At 35.4% G+C, this 11619-nt stretch overlaps 1 protein-coding gene across 1 annotated transcript; it reads left to right on the forward strand.

The window, feature by feature from the left end:
* Positions 1 to 1340: 1340 nt before the first annotated feature.
* On the forward strand, positions 1341 to 11415 carry LOC103583394 (protein polybromo-1-like; the record flags this gene model as incomplete). Its single annotated transcript, XM_008564718.1, has 4 exons — positions 1341 to 1617; positions 2893 to 2998; positions 6515 to 7157; positions 11204 to 11415. Coding segments are annotated over 4 exons (1238 nt in total), but the record flags the coding sequence as incomplete, so codon positions are not given.
* Between the last annotated feature and the right edge of the window lie 204 nt (positions 11416 to 11619).

The following is an 11619-nucleotide window of genomic DNA, read 5'->3' on the forward strand; positions in this document are numbered from 1 at the left end:
GATACACTTAAAAATCTTGACTTAAGGAAAGACATTTATTTTCTCAACTGTTAATTATTCTTTACTTGAATTTTGTTTCTGTTTTCTAAAAGCATGTTTTTAACCTTGGAGAGAATATGTGGCCTTTTGCTTCTTCCTAACTCAGAATAGAGTACATAGTCAGAGGACTAGACTATGAGACCCATATATCTACATGGTTTGCTTTCATTTGTAGGATAGAAAACAGATTAAAAAATATTTACCTCTAAGTACTATAGTATAGGATTTTAGTAAATATTTGTAGAATAGAAAGTAAGTAAGTTATTTCTTGTTATTACCTACCTGTCTATTCAACTTGGAGACTGCTGGTTAAAGTCTGGCTAGAATTTCTTTATCATTGTCCTGAAGATATAAGAACAGTTAACCAGAAGTCATATTGGAAGATTGTCTCTTCTAAAAATTTACTGGGCTTCTCACCTTGGGTGAGTCATTTAGTCTTTCTGAGCTAGCTTTCTCAATAATTAAGAGACAAGACCATCTGCTCTGTTGGACCACTTTGAACTCTAATCTGTGGTCCCTTGTACTTTGTTTCATACCACTCATATCAGTTTCTTCACATCACATCTCACTGGGGTTATTTGGGGAATTTGGGGAACAAGACAGGAATTCATACTTAAACATGAAAATTTACTCTAGAAAGCTCAGATGAACAAAAGACCATTTATTCTTTAAGCTCGGTTGGGGTTGTGGGATAATGCTGATGGAGGGAGGGAGCAGAGACTGACCCTGACAGGATCAATGCAAAAGAGACTTCTACCCACCATAGAAACAGTAGTCTGACAGTCTCCTTTTGTTTTCTGACAACTAGAATTCAGGAGTGGTTGTCTTAAGAGATGGAACACTTCTCTTTAGTAGGTTTTTTGTGGGGTTTTTTTTTTTTTTGTACTTGGAACTGAGGTGGTTAGTAACAATAGGGGATTCCTAGTTTTATTGCATTTTTGCTGTTTGTCTTAAAAACAAAAAATGAATTTCAGTTGATTATGGAATTTCATTTTCTTTTGGTGTCAGACAAGATCTTTGTCAAACATGGCATTTCATGAGATATTCTAAACAGGTTTGTCTGGTGTTCGCTGGCTGCTTCTGCCAGGGTCACTGTGTTTTAACTATTTTGGAAATTTTCCTAATATTTGCTTATAGCTTCCAGCATGTTTACTTTGTTTGTGGCATATGTAATCAATAAGTTGTAGTCATTATGAAGCATCTGCACACAAGATTTTTTTTTTTAATTTCATGTTCATCCTTGCATAAAGAAAACTGACCCTGTTCTCATTATTCCCCTTTTCTACTTCCCTCTTCAACAGTAAAAAGAACATAAGAAAGCAGCGAATGAAAATCTTATTCAATGTTGTTCTTGAAGCTCGAGAGCCAGGTTCAGGCAGAAGACTTTGTGATCTATTTATGGTTAAACCGTCCAAAAAGGACTATCCTGACTATTATAAAATCATCTTGGAGCCAATGGACTTGAAAATAATTGAGCATAACATCCGCAATGACAAATACACAGGTGAAGAGGGAATGATAGAAGACATGAAGCTGATGTTCCGGAATGCTAGGCACTACAACGAGGAGGGCTCCCAGGTAAGTACAGGGGGTTTGAGTGGAGATGGGGAGTCCTTAAGACACATTTTCTTCTGGGTGCTGGTAGAATAATGCATTTTGAGAGACCAGCTCTAGAGGCCTAACTTTGGTTGTTATTCTTGGTGACTAGGTTAATACTTTGTCTTTTCTTAATTGTTTAAAATTGGAGGCAGTACATTACAAAGGTTAAAAGTTCATATTTTGGGGGCTGGCTGGTTTGCTCACTTGGTTAAAGCCTTCTGTTATAACACCAAGGTCAAGGGTTCGAATCCCTGTATTGGCCAGCCACCAAAAAAAAGAAGTTCTTACTTTGTAATCTGACATCCAAGATTCAAATCCTGCTCTGCCAATCCCTGTGTAAGCAACTTATCTTTCCTGAGCCTTAATTTTCTTATGTATGAATTAGGGATAATAATAGTATTTACATCAGGGTTGTTGTATAATCTATATTGAGCATTTAGCACAGTGCCTGGTACTGAGAAGCACTCAACGTTTCGCCTATAATAACATTAAAATCTTTCATCATCATTATTATTACTGTCCTTAATGTCCTTACTTCTGCAAAGACAGTCCATAAAATGTTATATAAGAATCAGCATGATGTTTTCACAAGTGCACCTCTAAATAATTGATTTAATTGATTTTTGTATAAAGCATCTTGATTTTCCATTCTTTATCAGTATAGCTAAGATACAGTCTTCCTTCTTTTGTATTTTTCTATTTCATAACCTTTATCCACTTTAAACCTCCCAGAAATTTTTTTAAAGTTTCAGGTCATTTATTTCCTTTCTTCTGCTATTACATTTAAATATAAAATAAAGTATGCACTGAGGATACTTGTAAATCAAAGAAATGGTTCTCTCTTAACAAATCAGATTAGACTGTGAACTCAGATTTGGGACTTAATGTTTGAGATATTCCTCTTCAGCTAAATCTCTCCTTTCCATTGGGCTAAGTCTGCTACCTTGAGGGGCCAATGGAAAAGATAGGTTTTTGAGGACAACCACGCATGTAACTGTGTTTCAGAATCTCTGTTAAAACCTGCAGTGATTCTACTACAGTGGTTTTCAAACATTAGTATGCTTGTATGCACATTAGAATCACCTGGGAAGCTTAGAGAGAAACCAGTTGAAGCCTAGGCCCTCCCCACAGAGATAAATGATTTTATTGATCTGTAGTGAGCCAAAAGTCCTAAACTGTGTTTTTAAAGCTTTTTTATACCTTAATAATAAGGTTTTTTTAGAAAATAATTTTAAGTTTATTTTTGGAATATAGGTATACAACGATGCGCATATCCTGGAGAAGCTACTCAAGGATAAAAGAAAAGAGCTGGGCCCTCTGCCTGATGATGATGATGTGGCTTCTCCCAAACTCAAGCTGAGTAAGGCAGCCTCACACTTTGTTATTTGGTGTTGTCTGTAAAGGAGACTTTACTGATTTTTGAAATAATATTTAATTAAATGGTGAAACTCCAGCATGGAGTTTCTTCCCTCTTCTCTAGTACTCTCTTTTACTGTGTTTTAAGTAGTTAAACTGTGAAGAGCATATGGGGAATAAAATATAATGTCGACGGGGTACAATCGTAATTTGTGGTAATGGTCATGCTGCCAGTTTGGATCTGGCCTTCACATCTTGGGCATGAGGGGTGACAATGAGCTTTGTATCTCATGAATATTCATAACAGATTAAAAAAAGAATATAATGTCAAAGGTTTTGTTTACTTTTTTTTGTTTTTTTTGGTGGCTGGCCAGTAATGTTTATTTTCATGAATGTGGTGGACATTTTGGAAATCTTAAATAGTAATAATAGATTTCTTTTTATATATATATGAAGCCTAGAAAAATATAGTGGCAGATTTTTTTTTTGTACGTTTGTTTGATGATTGCTAAAATTAAAAATTAATCCCAGCAGCTCCTACCAGATAGAATTTGGGAGGTTAGAGATGTCCACCCACTGTACTGTACAGCTGTCATTTGAGTGTGGTCTTGTGTGGTATTTTTATTAAAAGTTGTAAGGAAAGAGAAGACAACAAAAGTAATTTGGTTCCTGCCTTATTTAAAATATGTAAATAAAATAAATACCAAACAAACAATAGTGATGTTGTTAAATATTCTTTAGAGCCATATTTGCTGAAAGAGGAAAAACAGACTGGCTTTTTTATATGAAATGACTAAACCGAATTTCACAGTAGCTTTAAGTATGATTGCCAAGTCACGAGTCTTTCTTTTTAAGGCATTTATCTTTTCATGGAATTATAAAAGCATACAGAAGATTTGTAGAAATGCAAAATTTTATCCTACTTAATAGGAACATACCACCTTTTAAAACTGTATGGAATTAATTCCATGCATTGAGTTAGGAGACTAATTAACAATAGATGGATAGCTTAACAATAGCTATCTAAATATATATATTAAAATAAATAAATACACCATATTTTAAAGTTCAGGGAAAGGGGATTTTAATATGGAATGTTAATTTTGTTTTTTATTTCTCTGTGTTTTCTTATGAAAAATTTCAAACATATACAAATGTAAAGAATAGTATAGTGAACCCCTACATATAACTGTTACTCGACATTTATCAAGATTGTGCCTTACTTATTTTCTATATCCCCTTTTTTCTCTTTTTCTCTAAATTATTTTAAAGCAAATCTAGTCTTTCATTTCTCTAAAATAAGCAGACATTTTCTTAAATAACCCTGAAGTCATTATCACACCTAACAAAATTAGCAGTAATTTCTCGGTTTCGTCTAATACCTGACAAATTTTCAAGTTTCACGATTGTCTGACAAATGTATTTTTACAGTTGGTTTCTTCAAATCAGGATCTAATTATTCTGTATATTATCTTTGATTGTTATGCCCTTAAACTCATAATCTAGACCGGTCTTCTCCCTTTTCTTTCCTCATGCCATTTACTCATAGAAGAAACCAGGTCAGTTTCTATACAATGTCCCACACTCTGGGTTAGACATTTTGCTTCCTTGTGATGCCAGTGAACTTTTTCCTTTATCCTCCTTATTTCTTATAAATGGAAGTTAATGTTAAAGGCTTGATTAGATTCAGTTTCAGCTTGGCAAGGATACTTCCTAAGACGTTTTCTACACTTATGTTGCGTCATGTCTTGGGGTGGTGTTTGGCTGAGGTAGAATCCAAATAAGGTCCACACATTGCATTTGATTGGTATTTCTTTTAATCTGTAAACTCCCTTTCATCTCTTCCCCCTACCTTCTTTGCAGTTTATCTGTTGAAGAAATTGGGTTTGGGGCCGGCCCATGGCTCACTGGGGAGAGTGCGGTGCTGATAACGCCAAGGCCACGGGTTCGGATCCCATATAGGGATGGCCGGTTTGCTCACTGGGTTAGCGTGGTGCTGACAACACCAAGTCAAAGTTTAAGATCCCCTTACCGGTCATCTTTTTAGAAAAAAAAGAAGAAATTGGGTTTGTGTTATCATTTCCCATAGTCTGCTAATTGCATCTCTGTGTTGTAGTTTAACATGTTCCTCTGTTTTTATGTTTTTTGAAAATTGGTCATTGGAGCCAGAGGCTTGATCAGATTCAGGTTTGATTCCCCATCCCCTCCCTTTGGCAGAAAAACTGACTTGATAGGTAATAAAACGGTCTTCTATTAAGTGGCACATAATATCTGGTTGTGTCTTTCTATTATGTTAACAGGTATTGATGCTTACGTCATTAATTCATTAAAGGGGTATCAAATGGTAACAGTTTAATTTTATCATTTCTTGCTCGGTTATTAGCTGGAATACTTCTATATGAGGGGTCTTCAAAAACTTCGTGGAAAGGTTCATATTATCTTTTAATTTTATATTTCAGCAAACTTTTTGAATTACCCACATGTAGAGAAACTTGCCTTATCCAATATTTGGTTACCCAGTAGTGCAGTCCTTTGTTTGTCTCTTTTTTTTTTTGAAAGGATAAAAACTTGATTTTTTTTGGTTTTGTTTTTCCCTTTATATACCAGTTTTCAAAATAATGTGCTGGTTTACTAACATCCTCTTATATTTACCCAGTTTTTTATTTTTTTTTATGTCTCAATCAGAACTGCTAGATTGAAACATATTGCTGAATTTTAATCCATTGCAATTTTGTCCTTATTAATGATGCTCATGTTGTATCAGGCTGGTTCCTGTGTTCTTTTGACATGACTACGGTAAAGACTCTTTGGTAGATTCTTTATTGTCTGGTGTTTCAGGATAAAGCAGACTGGGAGTCAGACATTTGACAAGGAGCCCTGACCTTTTCATGTTTCTGCTAAAAGGTGAGGGCTCCTTGACATTAATATTTGAAACTAGTATTTTAAAACTATAGTTTGGGGAATACTGCTACTGAGTTGGTCATTGTTCCTAGTTTTTTTCAGTGGACAGAGCTAGGAAATTGTGAATGTGTGCATTTATATTTAAAGATAAAATATATCTTAAGTTCATACTGATGCTTTCAATTGAGATTCAAGGCCACGGGATTTTTATTCAGTGTCCTCTGTTTTAACATCTGTAACTCTTTTTCTCCCATGAAGAAAAATCTCAGTACTCAGGAATGCCAGAGGTGATGGAATTAGAATGTCACATAGCTACTCATTTGTTTTATTCCACCTTATTCAAAGCTATCTCAACATAACAGTACTTAATCTCCCATCAAAAATATGGTTACTGAAAATTTTTTTCCAGTTCTTTTTTTGTCTATAGAATATATTTCACGAAAGACATGCTAGTTATTGTGTTTTACAAATCATTCGGAATAGTCCCTTTCTTGTGTTAGTTTTTTGTTTTTTAGACAAAACAAGTAAGACAGCACCCTTATGTTTCTGCCACCAACTGTATAAAAATTAAGTTCATTTATTTCATTTTATCCATTTAACATTAAATCTCTTTCTTTAGGTAGGAAGAGTGGCATTTCTCCTAAAAAATCAAAATACATGACTCCAATGCAGCAGAAACTAAATGAAGTCTATGAAGCTGTAAAGAACTATACTGATAAGAGGGGTCGCCGCCTCAGTGCCATATTTCTTAGGCTTCCTTCAAGATCTGAGCTGCCTGATTACTATCTGACCATTAAAAAGCCCATGGACATGGAAAAAATTCGAAGTCATATGATGGCCAACAAATACCAAGATATAGACTCTATGGTTGAGGACTTTGTCATGATGTTTAACAATGCCTGTACATACAATGAGCCTGAGTCTTTGATCTACAAAGATGCTCTTGTCCTGCACAAAGTCCTGCTTGAGACTCGGAGAGACCTGGAGGGAGATGAGGACTCTCATGTCCCAAATGTGACCTTGCTGATTCAAGAGCTTATCCACAATCTCTTTGTGTCAGTCATGAGTCATCAGGATGATGAGGGAAGATGCTACAGTGATTCCTTAGCAGAAATTCCTGCTGTGGATCCCAATTTTCCTAACAAACCTCCCCTTACGTTTGACATAATTAGGAAGAATGTTGAAAATAATCGCTATCGGCGGCTTGATTTATTTCAAGAGCATATGTTTGAAGTATTGGAAAGGGCAAGAAGGATGAATCGGTATGTTCTCAAAGCCATTTCTTTTTGAAAATGTGTGATATTTAATGCAAAACAGATGAAGGAATACTGCTTTTTTGTACTAATTCAACTTAGATATATGATTTCAGCTGGTAGCATGCTATTCTGAATTCTAATTAGCAAAAACTTCTAATGAGCAAGTATATTCTGTGGGGAAGAGATGGCACACTACTAAGTCACCTAGATTAGGGCCAGAGGAAGGAGGAAAGCAAAAAAACTCTTGAAAAGCATAAACTTAAAGTATAGCCTTTTATAGAACAAGTGTTTTAAAGGATAAATGCATATAGTTTGAAACAGGAATTAGAAATAGTAACAGGATTTTTCTTTTAAGGTTTAACTTCAACCCAAAATACCTTAAATAAATTAAAATAGCTTTAAGGTATTGATCTGAGGTCAGAGTGATATAAATTTGGTCACTATTTCAAGTGCTATTTTGAAAGGGCTTCTTTTTTTAACCTCAAATTTCTTACTTTATTTTTTTAAAGGACAAGCTTCCTAACTTTCTTACTTTAAGAACCTACCGGAGACATTAAATGTTCTGAAAGAAGCAATCAAATTTAAATTTACATCAAACTTAAATTTCCTTCTAATTTTGATTTGTGGCATATATTTGCCACATGTCAATAGCATACTTGACTGTTAAATTTGATCCAGCAATTATACTATATCTTCTGTGTGCTCTTAGAGGCATTTAGGAAAATATAAAAAATTAAAGATACAAACCCTGCGTCCCAGAGCTTACAGTCTGTCATGCTACAAGCTGGACATTTAGACAGTGAAATTCCAATGGGGAAATCTTTGAGGCCAACATTTGCTCGGACCTTGAAGGAAAAATAAATAGTAATGTTTGCTATTCTTGTTATAAGCACCTGCTCTTTGTGTAAAGCACCATACTAAGCGCTTTATGTAGATAAACTCAAACCCTTATAATAGCCATTCTAGGTGAGAGATAATCTTCTCAGTTTGTATGTGAAGAATTGGAGACACAGGCAGAGAGAAGTTACCCATAGTCACACAACTAGTAAGTAGTGGAGCTGGTCTTGTTCCCTACTGCGGAGAGCTGCTGCTGAGCCAGTCACTAGAACACCAGTCATGGAGTACAGACATGGATGATAAGCCTTGAACTCTGTGCTCTAAGAGCTTGAAGTCTAATGGATGGGACAGAACCTATACTTAGGGAGAAATATTCCAGACATGAGACAATATGTTACAACATGATATTTATAAAGATGGTGGCATAAGGAACTCTAGGCTAGAGTTCTCCTAAAAAGGCATGAGGCGTCAGGGAAGAATGAAAAGTTGGGTAGGATTCAAATGAGTAGGGAGAAGGATATTTCAAATAAGGCAAGTGGTATGAGCAAAGCATAGGGTTAGGAAATAAATATGGTATGTTCAAGAGACAGGGTAGAGTTAGGGCCAGATTGGAAAGGCCCTTGAGTGACACATTTAGGAAGTGGTCCTTATTCTTCAACAGGAGGGATAGAAACAGAAAGATAGAGGATATCTTGCAGTTAAAATCTACAGGAGTTATTTGTTATTCAACAAGTTTTTATTAAGTTACTACCAGTTTATGAGCACTTTCTAGATGCATGGTATATGCCAGTGGACAAAACAGACAAACCCTGCTTTCATGCAGCTTAGACTTCCATTCTTATTCTCATTAGTCCTTAAGTCTAAAGCCACTCCCCAACCCCATTATATTTAGGGGTTCTGAGAATCTTCCAAAGAGTATTTGTCTCTTAGATTATTAGGAACTTTATCTTGTGTAGATGACATGTTTATTTTAAGAATTAAGCAGATTTATATTTCTAGGAAATAATCTCTTTATTCTCCCATGTTGACACGATTGGTTTTTGCTTTTGAGGCCTGGGAGGTAGAGTCCAAGGTACATTTATATTTGTATGAGATAGTGATCCACACAGTTTTGCTCTCATGCCTAGGACTTTGTTGAAAAACAAAGGAAAACCATTCTTATCTTTGTGAATAAAGGTACTATTTTGACCTCTTATAGTACTTAATAAGAATTAAGATAAAGTACTTGATAAGAATTGATGGTGATGCATCAGTTTAGTGAATGATAAACCTTGTCTTTATCTACTGTATTGACAGTAATGAAGATGGGCATCCCAGAAGTAGTAAGTTCATGAATTTAATGAAGTCCACATGCAGTACATATCCATGTTGACCTCTAAGAGTGTTTATGCTTTATCACCACTTACCCCTACCCAGCACCACTACCCAACATCAGCTAGGACTTCACACCCTGAGATAGAATCTAAACAGTGAGACATAAAAGAATAGCATAGTTCACTCAGGTGGCAGTGGTTTGTCATAAGCAGTATTCAGTAACAGCAGGCACAGTGTTGACTCATGCCGGTTGGTTGCTGGTTTTCCTAATCTGCTGACAGTATTTCTGGATTAAGCACCATGACTCCTTTTCAGGTAAGAAGGACCCATGGGGAGACAAGAACAAGGGAAGCATCAAGAGCCTCCTGTAATCTTAGTTATTTCCTTTTGCTGAATGTCTGCCTTATATAAAAAGATTACCTTCCAATTGTAGAGAATTATTAGAGTTGGTTCTTTTTCCATCTTGAGTTTTTGTTCTTGCACATTCATTGAACACCTGGCCTCATAGATTAACAAATTCTTCATAGTACTTTGTTTGAATAAACAAAACAAAAAAAAGATATATCAGGTGTTTAGTGACTCTTGTACAAAACTTTCATTACTAAACCACCTGACATGAGGAATTGTGAATCTGCCATTTCAGTGTAACATGGATTTACCAAAAGTGTGTTTTCACTTTTAATTTTGTACTTAAAATTGTAAGCTATTGTAAAATGAACTTTAATTTCAAGTGAACAATCTTCAGATATCTCTATTCAGAAAATAGGCACCAAAATAGTGTCAGGGTTTTTTTTTCCCTTGGTAAGTTTTATTTTTATTGTTTTCCTACAAGTATTAGCATTTTTATAACCTCAAAAGATGTTTAAAACTTTTCCAGAAACACCTAGTTAGGTTATTGGCAGTGTTTTTAACTGCTTGCTTAGAGGCACTCTGGAGGTCTTGTTGAAATTTGATGGAATGTGTCTGCAGGCGGCTGACTGGGCTACCTATGCCTGCTACTCTGCCCTATCCAGAATGTCTCTATAACTGCTGAGACATTGTTCTGTGCTTGTTTTTGTGAATAACTTTTTAGACCCTGGTATTCTTAGTTAATAGAATTATATTTAAGCCTTCCTCAGACCACAGTGGATTAGAGATAGTAATAAAATTTCTTCCCATCTAAATTCTAACGTTTATTTTGCACAGTCCCTTTTATTTTATAAGTGAGGAAAATCTCAGAAAAGTTCTGAGTATGACACACATCATTTTTTCCCACATCTTTCACTGTGTTGCCTTTGCTGATTCCCCAGCATTACGTGATTATTTCTGGAAAACTGAAATGAACATTGACTCTGAGGCCTGTAACTATTACAAGATGCCCTCATGGTTTTGCAGTTTAGGTTCAAATGGTCACTGAGTTCTCCAGCCTAGTCAACCATGAGGTAGGACCAAAAAGAAGAGAGGCCTAAATTTGTTGTTAACACTTTATGTATATAATATGTTGGTCTGCAATTAAGAGAAAGGAAAAATTAATCCAGATTAGACATAAGTAAGTGTTGGACATGGTGTGGAGCCTTGGTACAGTCCTTGATTTTGGCAGCCATTCTTCTGTTGCCAAAATTAATTGATACATGTGCCACAAGTCTCTGAGGGAAAATGTGTGAGGCTTCTCCTTTTACATGAACTGTACAAGGAGTGAACTTGAGGAAAAAGAAATGGGTGGGCATGAGGCTTACTTACCATAGTAAAACAACACCTCAGTTCTGTTCTACCAAACTTCAAGAAGGTACACTTTTTAGAACTGTACAGAAATACCATTATGCCAATTAACATTAAAGAAGCATTTAATAAAATTAACGTATAATTGAGATGTTTAAAAGGAGCAGCTTGTGTGTCAGTGGCTACCCTTGATTCCGTTATAGGACAGATTCTGAAATATATGAGGATGCAGTAGAACTTCAGCAGTTTTTTATTAAAATTCGTGATGAACTCTGCAAAAATGGAGAGATCCTTCTTTCACCAGCACTTAGCTATACCACAAAACATTTGCATAATGATGTGGAGAAAGAGAAAAAGGAAAAATTACCGAAGGAAATAGAGGAAGATAAACTAAAACGAGAAGAAGAAAAAAGAGGTTGGTTTCTTTTTATTTTATTAAATATGAAAAAATATTATACTGTGTTCTAGCTGATCTCATAAATAGTTGTGGAGAAGAGTCCTGTTTGTGTAAATGAAGACTCAGGGTGTTTATTATTTCACAGTAGACATGATGAGATGGAAATGGTTTTATCATTACCAATTTGGTCATCAGACTGGAAAAGATTGAAAGTAAGTTACG

The sequence above is a fragment of the Galeopterus variegatus genome, unplaced genomic scaffold (assembly GCF_000696425.1).
Source record: "Galeopterus variegatus unplaced genomic scaffold, G_variegatus-3.0.2 Scaffold22612, whole genome shotgun sequence".
In the NCBI taxonomy this organism is placed as follows: domain Eukaryota; kingdom Metazoa; phylum Chordata; class Mammalia; order Dermoptera; family Cynocephalidae; genus Galeopterus; species Galeopterus variegatus.